At 43.6% G+C, this 16126-nt stretch overlaps 2 protein-coding genes across 13 annotated transcripts in view; both read right to left on the minus strand.

Annotated features, from left to right (window-relative positions):
* TRAF5 (TNF receptor associated factor 5) overlaps positions 1 to 8656 on the minus strand; it is a 43773-nt gene extending 35117 nt beyond the window's left edge. For 6 of the 7 annotated variants that reach the window (XR_007355671.2, XM_075127100.1, XM_048843100.2 and 3 more), the window contains exon 1: positions 8557 to 8656. The gene's annotated coding sequence lies outside the window, so the exon portion shown is untranslated. Of the gene's footprint in view, positions 1 to 7816; positions 8016 to 8556 lie in introns of those variants that run through there. The other variant, XM_075127099.1, reaches the window with a different exon arrangement.
* A 3645-nt stretch (positions 8657 to 12301) lies between these two features.
* RCOR3 (REST corepressor 3) overlaps positions 12302 to 16126 on the minus strand; it is a 35059-nt gene continuing 31234 nt past the window's right edge. For 5 of the 6 annotated variants that reach the window (XM_048843096.2, XM_048843094.2, XM_075127101.1 and 2 more), the window contains 2 exons: positions 15642 to 15883; positions 12302 to 15211 (listed from right to left, as the gene is read on the minus strand). In XM_048843096.2, coding sequence (XP_048699053.1) covers positions 14873 to 15211; positions 15642 to 15883 — 581 coding nt within the window. In that variant the 3' untranslated portion in view covers positions 12302 to 14872. The remainder of the gene's footprint in view (positions 15212 to 15641; positions 15884 to 16126) is intronic. The other variant, XM_048843098.2, reaches the window with a different exon arrangement.

A 16126-nucleotide genomic window follows, 5' to 3' on the forward strand; every position in this document is an offset into this window, starting at 1 on the left:
GGTATTCTATCTGCTACCCAAGACCCATAAACCTGGAAATCCTGGACGCCCCTTCATCTCAGGCATTGGCACCCTGACAGCAGGATTGTCTGGCTATGTAGACTCCCTTCTCAGGCCCTAAGCTACCAGCACTCCCAGCTACCTTCGAGACACCACCGACTTCCTGAGGAAACTACAATCCATCGGTGATCTTTCTGAAAACACCATCCTGGCCACTATGGATGTAGAAGCCCTCAACACCAACATTCCACACACAGATGGACTACATACAAGCCATCAGGAACAGTATCCCTGATAATGTCACAGCAAACCTGCTTGCTGAACCTTGTCCTCACCCATAACTATTTCACATTTGGGGACAATGTATACCTTCAAGTCAGCGGCACTGCTACGGGTACCTGCATGGCCCCACGGTATGGAAACATTTTTATGGCTGACTTAGAACAACGCTTCCTCAGCTCTCGTCCCCTAATGCCCCTACTCTACTTGCGCTACATTGATGACATCTTCGTCATCTGGACCCATGGAAAAGAAGCCCTGGAGGAATTCCACCATGATTTCAACAATTTCCATCCCACCATCAACCTCAGCCTGGACCAGTCCACACAAGAGATCCACTTCCTGGACACTACAGTGCTAATAAACGATGGTCACATAAACACCACCCTATACCAGAAACCTACTGACCGCTATGCTTACCTACATGCCTCCAGCTTTCATCCAGACCATACCACACGATCCATTGTCTCCAGCCAAGCTCTATGATACAACCGCATTTGCTCCAACCCCTCAGACAGAGACAAACACCTACAAGATCTCTATCAAGCATTCTTACAACTACATTACCCACCTGCTGAAGTGACAGATTGACAGAGCCAAAAAACTACCCAGAAGTTACATACTACAGGACAGGCCCAACACAGAAAAAAAACAGACCACCACTAGCCATCACCTTCAGCCCCCAACTAAAACCTCTCCAACACATCATCAAGGATCTACCACCTATCCTGAAGGATGACTGACCCATCACTCTCACAGATCTTGGGAGACAGACAGCCCCCCAACCTGAAGCAAATACTCACCAGCAACCACACACAAGACAACAAAAACACTAACTCAGGAACCTATCCTTGCAACAAAGCCCGTTGCCAACTGTGTCCACATATCTGTTCAGGGGACACCATCATAGGGCCTAATCACATCAGCCACACCATCAGGGGCTCGTTCACCTGCACATCTACCAATGTGCCAGCAATGCCCCTCTGCCATGTACATTGGCCAAACTGGTAAGTCTCTATGTAAAAGAATAAATGGACACAAATCAGACGTCAAGAATTGTAACATTCAAAAACCAGTCGGAGAACACTTCAATCTCTTTGGTCACTCGATTACAGACCTAAAAGTGGCAATTCTTCAACAAAAAAACATCAAAAACAGACTCCAACGAGAGACTGCTGAATTGGAATTAATATGCAAACTGGATACAATTAACTTAGGCTTGAATAAAGACAGGAGTGGATGTGTCATTACACAAAGTAAAACTATTTCCCCATGTTTATTTCCTCCCCACTGTTCCTCACACCTTCTTGTCAACTGCTGGAAATGGCTCACCTTGATTATCACTACAAAAGGTTTTTTTTCTCTCCTGCTGGTAATAGCTCACCTTACCTGATCACTCTCATTACAGTGTGTATGATAACACCCATTGTTTCATGTTCTCTGTGTATATAAAATCGCCCCACTGAATTTTCTACGGCATGCATCCGATGAAGTGAGCTGTAGCTCACGAAAGCTTATGCTCAAATAAATTTGTAAGTCTCTAAGGTACCACAAGTACTCCTTTTCTTTTTGCAGATACAGACTAACACGGCTGCTACTCTGAAACAGAGAAGGGGGAGTGTATTGGGACAGAGGCAACAGAGAGAAGGGGCAGGAAGAGAGAGAAGAAAAGGAAGATGAGAGATAAAGAAAGGTCATAATACTAGTTCTTTTTTAAAAACATTCTTAAATGGAAGTGCATCAGGGCCAAAATAAGGTCTCACTTTTGCAAACAGATGAGTCGACCATCGCATTTTTTGTAAAACTGGGGTCTTAGTGATAGGCTATAATCTGCCTATTAACTCACTGAGAGCTACTATACAGGGATTCAACTGATTTGCTCATCACCATCCAGTGCAAGGCCTAAAAGATTTTTGTTTTTAAATTTTCACCACTCTTGGCAATTTGATTTGTCCTGAAAGGACTATTTTAATCAGCATGTGAATAGAAACCCCAGAATCAACTCCGCTTATTCATTTGAATTACTACAATAAAAGTTAAACTCTTATCTTAATTCACTCCCACAAAAGGTTGCCCCCACTCCCATGCTCAATTACATTATTAATAAAAGGAGTACTCACGGCACCTTAGAGAATAAAATTCATTTGAGAATAAGCTTTCGTGAGCTACAGCTCACTTCATCGGATGCATGGCTCTCAGATCACTCCTCCTTCATGAGCTCTCTTTCTTATTCAGTCACACCACTATGTCTGACGTGATTAAGAAATAAGACTGAACTTTTAGCAGTAAGAGACTATCAAATGTCTGAGAGCAGAAGTGATTTTCAGCGACCATCTGAAATCGCTACTGGCAGCAGTGGTGACACCGAAGATTGGCTGCTCTTAAAATAAAGGGGAAATATTAGCTTAAAAAAAAACAAACAATCTGAAGAAAATCAGATAGTCCATCTTCAAAATACTGTGCATGGTAAACAGAGAAGGATGTTAAACAAATATGCTTTCTTATTAAACATCATACATCCTGTATGATTAGAGGGCTATAATTTTACTATCAATCATTTACAGAGCAAATGCAAGCCAGCTGTTTTGAACAAAGCCCTCTCCTTAGCAGCCAGCACAAGCCATTTGACTGGGCACCAGGGACCTCTGCTGGGAGAAGGGGAACGAATCCTTTCTGCAGACTGTGGAGCAGGGACAGACACACTCTGTGGAGGCAGCTTTACTGTTTTGTACTTCAGGGGACTTAACATTTAGATCAACAGTTCTAAACCCACAGACCAATTAGCACACAGCTGCAGCCCAGCTTTGTACTAAAAAAAATTCAAAATTTGTGGCTCTAATCTGAAAGGGGGCTGGCTGAGGGGGAGACAGCGTCTGGCAGCCTGCATGAGCGCTCCTGCCAGCAGAGGGCTGGTAAGTGCCCCAGGGAGGCAGGAGAGTGGGTCTCTGGGCAGGTTTGTGGTGCGGGCTCTGAGCAGTGAGGGGGTGGGGGATGCTGCAGCACTCCCAGATTTTAGGTGGGGCTCCGCTCCTGGCCCCGCACCTCAGGTCCTGGCTGCCGGCTCACGCCGGGCGCTCCGCTCCTGGCCAGGTGCCAGGGGTCCGGGTCCCGAGACAGATCCAGCTGCTGCCCAGCCTTGCACCCAGGACTCTGCTCCTGGCCCCGCTCTCTGAAGGGGTCTCTGGGTGGGGGACGCTGGGCATAGGGGACTGTGGGGGATTTTTGCAGGGAGGGGAGGTGGCACGCTGTGGTTCTCAACCTGTGGCCCACGTAATGCACATGCGGCCCACAATGATAAATAGGTTGAAAACTACCAACCCCTCTCTCAGTGATAGAGCCCTGCAAATCCACCTATATCGTTTTTGCAGATCGGATGCTGATACAAATGTTGTGTCCGTGCAGAGCTCTACTCATTGGGAAGGAAGATCCTACATCTGGCTTCTTTCTTCTTGTCCTTACCCATAACTATTTCACATTTGGGGACAATGTATACCTTCAGATCAGCGGCACTGCCATGGGTACCTGCATGGCCCCACAGTATGCCAACATTTTTATGGCTGATTTAGAACAACGCTTCCTCAGCTCTCGTCCCCTAAAGCCCCTACTCTACTTGCGCTATATTGATGACATCTTCATCATCTGGACCCATGGAAAAGAAGCCCTTGAGGAATTCCACCATGATTTCAACAATTTCCATCCCACCACCAACCTCAGCCTGGTCCAGTCCACACAAGAGATCCACTTCCTGGACACTACAGTGCTAATAAACAATGGTCACATAAACACCACCCTATACCGGAAACCTACTGACCGCTATTCCTACCTGCATGCCTCCAGCTTTCACCCTGACCACACCACACGATCCATCGTCTACAGCCAAGCTCTGCGATACAACCGCATATGCTCCAACCCCTCAGACAGAGACAAACACCTACAAGATCTCTGTCAAGCTTTCTTACAACTACAATACCCACCTGCAGAAGTAAAGAAACAGATTGATAGAGCCAGAAGAGTTCCCAGAAGTTACCTACTACAGGATAGGCCTAACAAAGAAAATAACAGAACGCCACTAACGGTCACCTTCAGCCCCCAACTAAAACCCCTCCAACGCATTATTAAGGATCTACAACCTATCCTAAAGGATGACCCAACACTCTCACAAGTCTTGGGAGACAGGCCAGTCCTTGCCTACAGACAGCCCCGCAACCTGAAGCAAATACTCACCAACAACCACATACCACACAACAGAACCACTAACCCAGGAACCTATCCTTGCAACAAAGCCCGTTGCCAATTGTGCCCACATATCTATTCAGGGGACACCATCACAGGGCCTAATAACATCAGCCACACTATCAGAGGCTCGTTCACCTGCACATCCACCAATGTGATATATGCCATCATGTGCCAGCAATGCCCCTCTGCCATGTACATTGGTCAAACTGGACAGTCTCTACGTAAAAGAATAAATGGACACAAATCAGATGTCAAGAATTATAACATTCATAAACCAGTCGGAGAACACTTCAATCTCTCTGGTCACGCAATCACAGACATGAAGGTCGCTATCTTAAAACAAAAAAACTTCAAATCCAGACTCCAGCGAGAAACTGCTGAATTGGAATTCATTTGCAAATTGGATACTATTAATTTAGGCTTAAATAGAGACTGGGAGTGGCTAAGTCATTATGCAAGGTAGCCTGTTTCCTCTTGTTTTTTCCTACCCCTCCCCCCCCCCCCCAGATGTTCTGGTTTAACTTGGATTTAAACTTGGAGAGTGGTCAGTTTAGATGAGCTATTACCAGCAGGAGAGTGAGTTTGTGTGTGTATGGGGGTGGGGGAGATGTGAGAAAACCTGGATTTGTGCAGGGAATAGCCCGACTTGATTATGTAAAGAGTTGTCACTTTGGATGGGCTAGCACCAGCAGGAGAGTGAATTTGTGTGAGGGGGTGGAGGGTGAGAAAACCTGGATTTGTGCTGGAAATGGCCCACCTGATGATCACTTTAGATAAGCTATTACCAGCAGGACAGTGGGGTGGGAGGAGGTATTGTTTCATATTCTCTGTGTATATATAAAGTCTGCTGCAGTTTCCACGGTATGCATCCGATGAAGTGAGCTGTAGCTCACGAAAGCTCATGCTCAAATAAATTGGTTAGTCTCTAAGGTGCCACAAGTACTCCTTTTCTTTTTGCGAATACAGACTAACACGGCTGTTACTCTGAAACCTTCTTTCTTGAGTGACCGCCTCTGGCCGGCCCTGGGCACAGCACAGACATGGTCCACATGGAGTTACGACCACTGGGTCCTTGAGGGAGGAAGAAAAGCCGTAATACAGAGTCGGAGGACAGTGGTCATGGATGAGATAAATAGAGGTGGATTTCACAGACAATAGCAAGCAGCTCACATTTGTATTGTCATCCATTACATTTCTGATTTAAGTAGTTGCGAGACATAGCTATTATACTTAAGGGAATAGTAAACAATAGCTTATAATTATTCTTTGATCTATTATTAAGAGCCATAACCTGGCTCTTTAGGCACAAGTCCAGTTATCCCAGACTTCTACAAGGGTAACTTTGTATCTTAAACCAGAATAGGTCCCAAAATAGCAAAGACTGAAAAATGCAATATGACTGGGTGTTTGTATTTTATAATGACTGAGTTGGATGAAATTTGTTTGTAGGTTGCTCTTCTCCTTGTGGTTTATGTAGTCACTAGGGGTTTTTGCATTTCTACACTACCTTCCACTAAATGATCTCAATGCAATTTACAATTAATGAACTTAATCTTACAGCACCCAAGTGAGGTAAGGAACACACACAAGGAAAAACTTAAGCATACATTTAACATAACATACTATGAGTGTCCCCATGAAGTTAACTGGGCCCACATTGCACAGAATTCAGCATATGCTTAAGTCTTTGCAGGACTGGGGTCTATGTACCACAATGATTTGCCAAGGTCATCCAGTCAGTAGGTAGTAAAACTGAGTACAGACCCAGATCTGCCTCCTACTTCTCTACTCTCAAACTGGATAATTCTTTTCATCTTGTGTTTTTAAGTCCACTGGACAGAGGGGTCAGTTGCTCTAGGGATCATTTCAGAGTCAGCATACCATGTGCCCCACTAAGAGTGCTAATCAGCTCAAATCATAGAGGAACTGTGCAAAGAAGTCCCCAGGAAAAAAAAATACAAATGCAAACAAGATATTTATATAGGCCAGTGCCTCCAGTACCATAAAGTGACGGAACAGCTGAAGTTTTCTGCTTATTTGTTCATTTTTGTACAGTGCTGTGCTCTTAGGCCTTCAAATAGAATGGTTTAAAAATAGAAGTGTATATTACTGTTCCCAGCCTAGAGCCCCCCACTGACCTGAATACCTTGACAGAACTATTTCTTAGTAAACAAAGCACTGCAACCTTTCATTCACCCCACGTGTAAGAGGAAGTTATGAAAGGAAAAATGGTACTGGCTGATGCCAGGAAGCACCAGCCACATGAACAAAAAGCAAAGTAGTACAAGCTTCAATAAACGCAGTAATATTAGTGCTCCTTTCTGCCAGTTCTCAGATGGCTGACTGTACTTTACATGATCAAAGCCTCGTGCCTCACAAGTAAACACACCCCTTGCACATCTTTAATCAAGTACAATCACATCCCTCATTGCATAATACAATGCAGTAAGCTTCTCTACAATTTAAAAAGGTCAGAGCTGCTAAAAAGGCATTTGTCAAGAGAGTTCCTCCACTTTTGAATTTGCTCTCCACCTCTCATTGGCCAGAATCCAGATCTGTTAACCTTCAGGGCATGCTACAAAACACCCACATTTTCAGTTGAGCATTAGGAGGGAAGGAGGTGCACTAAGTGTTAAAGGGGAGGTATTATACCTGCCCTGGGGATCTTCTATTTTGTTGGCTGGTACTTATTCATTAGGGTGGTAAGAGAAATTTATGATGTTAGAGGTGCCCTGACGTAATTTAACACAGGAAACGGGTGCTTATTTATGCTTTTATAAATAAAAAGGAAATCATATCCTGTGGTGATGAGGGTCTTATAAACACAAAGAGAGAGAAGATAAAGAACTCTATAGTGTATTATCTGTGTTCAGGTTCTTTAAATTGACCTTGTCACACTAAAAAGAAACTTGTAAAGCATTATAAGTGCTACATCTAAATTCATAATAAAGGAGGAAAGCACTTAGAAAGGTGTTTTAGAGAGCATTTAGTGGCTTAGCTATATTAAAGAATGACTGACAATCCAATAGGAAGCTGCTGCTTTGGCAGCTGTTAGAACTTAGGGAGTGCACACACCACAAAACCGGAGCCAGTGAATATTGTTGCAAGGAAAATTTTGCCTACTTAAATAAGGGTGCACGTGTGTGTTAATTTAATCTAAGACGAAGGGCCCTGTACCCACGCTGGGCTGTCTCAACCCAGCAACCCTGACCCTAATTCACTCCTTCAGAGGGGCTTGAGCCCTACCAGAAAGTAACTAGGCATTACTCCAAATGATTTTTTTAGAACAACAGAACGGTACCAGAGTTGAGGTCACAATAAGTTCAAAAGGTTTCCAGTTTTGTGTGGCTCAGACCTTCCGGGAACAGAGGCATTTCCTGCCCGCGTTTCCCGCCAGCAGACAGGGACACCTGCTGCCGGGCGTTAGGGGAGCTCGAACCGAGCCAATTCCCAGCCCTGGCTATAGGGAAGAAGAAATAACGGGTACTTCCAAGCACGCAAAAGGCCAGTTCCGCAAACCCGGTGCAGCCCACGCGCTCGGTGACTTGGAGTGGGACTCCGAGGCGTGGAAGGGCGGCGCCGGCGGCCCCCGAGGGGTTCGATGCTCCCAGGCGGCCGGCCGGGCTCGCCCCGGCCGGGCCTCCCGCAGGGCGCACACCCCGCAGCAGGCGGGCGCGGGAGCGTTGCTACGAGAAGCTGAACTTTTGCATTTCCCGGCGCCGGTGCGCTGCGCCTGCCTCCCCCTGCGGGCTGCAAAGACCGGGCTGCGGAGCCAGACACAAAGACCCATAACGCCTCGGCCCAAGCCCCGCGCGAGAGCGAGCGGCACGGAGGCGGCCCCTGGCAGCCAGCCCAGCCCAGCCCAGCCCAGCCCGCCGCCTCTGCAGCTGGCGCCCCGGCCCCGCGGAGACAAGGCTCGCCTGGCACGTGGGGCGGAGCTGTCAGTGCGGCCGGGCTTTGTTCTCAGCGTGCCCCGGGTCGCAGGGGCAGAGCTGCGGGGCTGCTGCCCCTCCCACCCGGGCCAGCTGGCGCGCTACTCACCGGCAGCAGCCGGGTCCGGCTCGGCAAACTTTCCCGCCAGCCGGGCTGGCTCGGCAGCCCGAGCCCGGCCCCGTCCGCAGGGAGGCAGCACAGGGCGCGGCGATGGGAAGCGCTGGCTGCGACTCGCTGCTTTCGATTTCACGGCAACTGCGCGCCCTGCTGCCTCGGGGGTGGGGAGAGAGAGGGGCACAGCGGGGCTCGGCTCAGCTCTCCCAGAGAGGGGCGGGCCACCAGCGGGGTGGGGTTTGCAGGGTCCGGCCATCATTTACTAAGCAACCTCGTGGCTACGGCTCATTGTGGCTTTGTTCCCTACCCCTCCGCGAGCTGTGGCTCGTCTCTAGCCTCGTCCGCCAGAGGCGCTCGCAGCGTTGTCCCTGCACGGACGGGTTCAGCCCCACAGCCGCTGGAGGGTGCAGGGAAAAGCCAAGCCCCCAGCAGCTCTCTGCGCGCTGAGTCTCCGGCACCACCCCACGCCGCAGCTGCGGGCGCGGCTAAGAGCCGGGCTACGAGCAGTAACAGATCATGCTGTACATCGCCGGGCAGAGCGAGAAACAACGGGCAAGTGTCTTCAATTATGCAAGTGCATGAGTGGGGCCTAGTTAAGGCCCCATTTCTGCAAAAGCTTCAATATGATTGTAACTTTATTCACGGTAGTCTCAGGGGACTAGGCCCATGTAAAAATTACACACCTGTTAAGTCACTGAAGCCACCAGGCCAAAATTTCAAATAGTCTTATGAAATAAATAGAAAATATTACCCATTTCCAAAATGCAACTGGCTACATGGAACACAACAAACAGTAATGCTAAACACTGGTACCATGTAGCTCCTATGATTTTATAGACAGAGCCAGACACCCACCCACTTAAAAAAATAATTGTACATTTCAGAAGTAAGTCAGTGGTATGTCTTCATAAATAGTACAATGCAGAAATGACACCACCACACATTTCCTAATTAAATTAAATCCACTACTAGTCTAGTTTTGTTATGTGCTGTTTAGAGAATGTTCACTTCTCTTCCAGAAGTGGCTGCTTTTCAGTGCTGAAGTGCACCCAGCATACATATAGACATAGTTTTAAGATTTGTGAAACACTTTGGCAGATTTGAATGAAAGACAACAGGATAATAGTACATAGCAATGGAAAAGCGCCATCAGACCAAGCTGATTCCCCTGCAAAGGCTGAAGCAAGTTACCTGCTAAAGGAAGTAGCAAAATTAATTATTGCCCTGAATCTCATAGTAGTTCTCAGGCATGCAAAACATTGAAAGTGACTTTAGCAATCTGAAGTTAAGCATCCTTGCTGGTGGAGAATGGTACTGAGGAAGCAAGCTCTTCAAAGCGCTTCCATAGAATCATAGAATCTCAGGGTTGGAAGGGACCTCAGGAGGTCATCTAGTCCAACCCCCTGCTCAAAGCAGGACTGATCCCCAATTAATCATCCCAGCCAGGGCTTTGTCAAGCCTGACCTTAAAAACTTCTAAGGAAGGGGATTCCACCACCTCCCTAGGTAACGCATTCCAGTGTTTCACCACCCTCCTAGTGAAAAAGTTTTTCCTAATATCCAACCTAAACCTCCCCCACTGCAACTTGAGACCATTACTCCTTGTCCTGTCCTCTTCTACCACTGAGAATAGTCTAGAACCATCCTCTCTGGAACCCCCTTTCAGGTAGTTGAAAGCAGCTATCAAATCCCGCCTCATTCTTCTCTTCTGCAGACTAAATAATCCCAGTTCCCTCCACCTCTCCTCATAACTCATGTGTTCCAGTCCCCTAATCATTTTTGTTGCCCTCCGCTGGACTCTCTTCAATTTTTCCACATCCTTCTTGTAGTGTGGGGCCCAAAACTGGATATAGTACTCCAGATGAGGCCTCACCAGTGTCGAATAGAGGGGAACGATCACATCCCTCGATCTGCTGGCAATGCCCTTATGTATACATCCCAAAATGCCATTGGCCTTCTTGGCAACAAGGGCACACTGTTGACTCATATCCAGCTTCTCATCCACTGTAACCCCTAGATCCTTTTCTGCAGAACTGCTGCCAAGCCATTCGGTCCCTAGTCTGTAGCGGTGCATTGGATTCTTCTGTCCTAAGTGCAGGACTCTGCACTTGTCCTTGTTGAACCTCATCAGATTTCTTTTGGCCCAATCCTCTGATTTTTCTAGGTCCCTCTGTATCCTATCCCTACCCTCCAGCGTATCTACCTCTCCTCCCAGTTTAGTGTCATCTGCAAACTTGCTGAGGGTGCAATCCACACCATCCTCCAGATCATTTATGAAGATATTGCTTATTGCCATCAAAAGCTTAATTTAAGGAACATTTAGTAAAAAACACAACAGGAGAAAATATTTTTTTTAAAAGGCAGGTTCAATTTTAGAGTCATCATCAACTCTGATAGTGTCCTAAGAGCTGTGCAAGTAACTTCCATGCACTTCAATATCCCTTTAATAGTATTCCTTCTAAAGCACTTAAACCTAGCTTCCCATTCTTCTCTCCATTTAAAAAAGCAAAGATTCATATTAATTTATACCAGTCTATAAATAATTTTAGCAGGACCATAATTATATTGAACTTGTTTGTCCATTACCCTTCACTTACTGTCCTGCTCTCTGAAGACAAGTGTCTTTATCATAACATCCTGTAACTACTTTTACAAACCAGAGATTCAGCTCTTACTCTTACCAATTTTCAGTTTCAGAATAAGAATTTGTAGTTTAACTACACTTAAAGTTACCCAATTTTTACATTAAAATAATAAAATGCTTGTTTTGCACACTAGTGATTTATTTTAAAGGGCTATTTGCTCTTTATTCATTTTTTTTTTAAAAGATTTCAGAGCAATCCCTCAAATCCCTTCCAGTTTAACACATTCTGAAGATCCCTGCCTTTCCCAGTCTTTCCCTTATCACAAGCACAACCTATTCCTCTTATTACTCCCTTCATTTCTTTCTCTGAGCTTCACACCTTCTTTCAAGCTGCTTCCTCTCCTTTGCAAGCAAGACACACAAGGCCATACTAGTCACCTTTATACGCAAGCCACACTTTTTTCCCCAGAGTCCCTCTTACAGTTGCAATGTCACTGTGTCCATCTAGCCTCCCCCATAATGTAACGGTTGTTCCATGTTTTACTTTATATGGACTGTAAATTCTTCCAAGTAGGAACTGTCTTAGAAGTGCTATGTACACTTTTTATAGTACCAAAAGGTAATGTTCCAATTCATAATCAATGTCATTTAAAGCTGAACAACTAAGACTGGAACGTTGTGTGCCTCCATATTCCATTTCTGTGCATCAGATTATTGAACCTAGAAACACTTTGTCCAGATCAGACCTTGCACTTTTAATTTTCCCATTCATTTTGAGTAGTCGCTGTTTAGATTTCTTTATTAACTGAAAATAAACAATACAAAAGAGCTGTAAAGTTATATTGTTTCTGAACAATGTAGGATACACTTTCTCTGCCAAACTTAATAAAGGTGTGCAATCATTTTATATTTCTTAAAAGTAACAAAATTAAGACAACCTGAAAATTAGTCGAGTTCATTTCCTGAACTAGTTATAAAAAGACAAAACCAGGAGATTAGTGGTATGGCAAAAACAAAATCTCCACTGAAATTAACACCATTGTATAATTTTATTTCTAATTATTAAAAAAATATAAGTGAATTTAGAAGATAATCACAGTATAAGGGCCCTAAAATTTCAGACCATTACAAGGTACATAAAAATAGAAGACACAGATTCCTTTAAAACTTTAATCCTTTGATTAAGCAGCAAGCATATCACTCTTCCAGGCAAAAACACTGTTTAAAAAACAAACTCCCACCCCCAAAACAAGACGTGCAAACTGTATGCACATATTCTGCAAAGCACACAATAAAAAGGACATCTTGCTATGTACATGTTTTTAGTACTACAACTGCTAAGGTTTCCCTCCTGTGTGCCACAGTGTACGTAAACTAAAGTACACTACACCCTTGCCCCCCAAATACAGCACCTTTGCCCAGTTACAGAATATTTAAACAGGATTAAATTGAATTACAATGTACTGAACAGTTGATAGCAGTCAGTGGTGTCCAACTGTACTGCAACACCCAACATTTTGCATACTGAAATTCTATTGACAATAGACAAGACAAAAATTAGCAAAGGTACAGTACACACACCAGGGAGACTTGATATCAATACTTAAAAAAATACTGAAAGATGCATTCTACTTAGGTAACAATTAAAATTAGATATTTATTTAAACAGTTATGTCAAAATGCACAAGACAGGGTTCTTGTCAGCCTGAAAGTCTGGAGGTCAGCCAGACTTCATGTAGTTGTTTGAGGGACCTTTTTGACCCCCAAAACAAAAGTTCCAATGATCACGAAGAACTCTTCATGGTTTTATAATGCTGCTTTTCTTTCTGGAACAGCCACTATCTAATGTCCATGTAGTAGCTGGGAATCTAATTTTGGTGTGAAAGAAAACCCCCAAAAGGGACTTCTGTACTTAGAGCTAAGAACATTAGCAGAGACAGATGTTTCAAAAAACAAAGTCTCCTAAATTTACCATTTCTGAAATGTGTTTTTATGTAGGGTTGACATCATAACCATAATTAAGGCTACACGTCTGATTTTAATATTAAAGTTACAAATGTAGTAGGTAAAAGGCTTCTACAAGAACTTCCCTTTGCACAGATACAAGATTTCAGCAAAACTGTTAAACCGTAAAACATCAGGACAGTTGAACAACTGAATCTGTAGGAGACCGAGGATTGTAAATTCCAAATTCAAACTGAAGATCCAGTTTATTTTTAAGGCCAGTCTATATTAGGCCTAGAACAGAGAGTTATGAAATTACACTTAAAATATTCAAACACTGTTCCAGCTAAAAGAGCTTCTAGAACAGTGTGGTGGTCAATATGGGTGCAGGACACAGTGTTTTAAAAGCAAACACTTTTCCATAGCTTGACCCAGTCCACACTGGTTCCCAAACAATTTGATAACAGTAACTTTAAAAACGCTTCCTTACCCAAGTTTCTGGCCTAAGTTTTTTTTAGGAGAACTGACAAACTTACAATTTCACATTTTACCTTTTTGTCACTGAAGACACAAATTATAATTTCAGATAATTTAGTTTCTCCAGTGAAGTCCCCCAACTCCTAACCAAAAAAATTTAGAAGATCAATAAACACAAAATGCAGACCTGCATTACTATTTAATTGTTTTGTATTTGATTTAATACAACTAAAACAAAACAAAACAAAAAAAAAAACAACCCAGATGGCGGAAGGGAAATCTGAGATAACCATTTAGCCTTCTCTGAAATTAGGTTGTTTCACATAGTCCCACCGTCATAACATTTGAGGACACACTCCCTGCTAATTGGCATTACCAGTATTTTAGTTAAAGCTTTAGGTAAAGAGCAATAATACAGAGTATGTAACTCTAGATATGACCATTTACAAAGGGATTAAAAACCACTGTACTGCAACTGTAAGTGTAATAAGTGGAGTAGCCACATTAAAATAGTGGTCATTACTGGTGTTTTTCATCATCTCCTTGGACCTGGAAGTTGCTGGCACATCCACTTCCTACAATTTTGCACTAGGAAATCAGAAGCCTGGTATCAGAGGGTTTATAAGATTCGAACACATTGCTAGATTTAACACTTTTGGTACAACAGCTGAGCAGATCTTCAGATTACTCTTTCAAAAGGAGTATTTAATGAGAAAGTATTTTAAAGAAAGTAAAGTCTGTTTTGAGAAAGCTATAAAAAAAGTCTATAGTTTAAAAGTGCATGAAATACTTCTATTGTATATCTGAACTGCAGGCTAACTATTGATTCTTACACTCCTAACATAGGAAAACATAAAAATAATCCCTCACATTTATTTCTACTGTCAGTTAAGGAGTTGTCACAGTTCCTAAATCTGCCAGACTCTTTGCATCCCTGTACTAAGATGTTTCAATATAAAGAACTTTAATAAAATAAATAGAGTAAAAATATCAGTTAAACAAAATCTTGGTGCACAGAACATTTATTTGCTAAAGAGATTAGCTTCCTTCGACAGTTATTTGTATGGATGAGGGCTGAACTGTAGGCATTGTTTTGCTGTACAAGTCTTCTGCACAGAAGATTCTTTTCTATAGATGGTCGTTCCTGTGGTTCCACTGCTAAGATTATTAGCTTGCTTCTCTGTGTAAAACTGCTTCACAATACCTTGGAAGGCTTGCTCTTTTCTCCCCTTCATTATTTGAGAAAAGTGGACACTGATAAAATTTTATCGAAGGAGTTATGATAGTTCTGACCTATTTCACTTCTTTAGTGCAGAGTGGACTGTGATTCTGTCTGAATTCCAATAAGTGAGGGTGGCTGTTGGCCACTGACTGTGGATAATACCGGCCTTGGATTTAGACGAGGAGGCATAGAATTAGCTGGGCGGATAAGTGGTGGTGGGGGCTGGTTTAGGGTTGGTCTTGGCTGAATAAATCGAGCCTGTTGCTGAAGTGGTGGAGGCTGACGATGGAGAGCAGGAGCAGCCGGAAGTGTTGGACGAAGTAACGGAGGAGGCTGGTTCAAAGTTGCTACCGGGGTTGCTGGAGCAGATGCCTGTGCAGGAGGCGAAGGGCCTAAACCCTGAGTGATCTGCGTGGCTTGTCCCTACACAAAGACAAAATGGAATGTAAAAAGAGCCATACTGTCCAGAACAAAATGCAGTTTGGGTTGCCAGTGTCCACTATCTAGAAAGCACAAGCTTTTTTTGACATTGAAAAAACAAAAGTTACCAAGCATTTTAATTTCTAAATTGCTGAATAGCGCAACGAAAAAATAGAATATTGATGAAACAATACAATTCTCTTTTCTAGAATCAGGTATCTTCCTTTTTTTAAAATTTTCATTAACAGTAAATACAGTCATAAGAAATTCACTATTAGAGGCCCAGTCCTGTTCCCAATGAAGCTTATCAGATCAAGATCAGGCCTTCAAGTACACTAGTGTATCACAATCAGATTAACCTTACATTATATTTCACTGAATTAAATGCTATTCCTCAACTCATGCTTACTAATACGTGATACACAAAACACACCTCATCTTCTTCATCAGTGCTCTTTCCTGATGGCACATTAGAAGTATTTTTTGTGTCCTCCCCTAAAGTAGAAGCATCACCATTAGAAGCCAGGGTTCCTTGTTCAGCTTCCCATTCCTGCAACACCTCCTCTAAGTTAAACCGACGCCTGTAGTTTACAAAGAAGTTCTTCACTTGGCCAACAGTCTTGTTGCCAATTACATCTGCAATAGCTTGAAAATCTTTACCATATTTGCGTACACCTGAAAGGCAAAGTAAATAATACACCTGTGAAGGACCGGTCAAGCACAGCTATTTGTGAAGTATGTATACAAATATGGCCTTTGGGGCCTACAGCTAAGGGCTCACTTTAATTTTAAGAACCTCTCCATTAGAAGGTAGACTATAGCTTCCGTTTAAAATAAATAAATAAATAAAAACCAAACAAATCAAAAAGATTCCCAAAAGCCACAATGACTCTTCCTTGCAAAGATAGCCTTGAAAGT

Source organism: Caretta caretta, chromosome 3 (genome assembly GCF_965140235.1).
Source record: "Caretta caretta isolate rCarCar2 chromosome 3, rCarCar1.hap1, whole genome shotgun sequence".
In the NCBI taxonomy this organism is placed as follows: Eukaryota; Metazoa; Chordata; order Testudines; family Cheloniidae; genus Caretta; species Caretta caretta.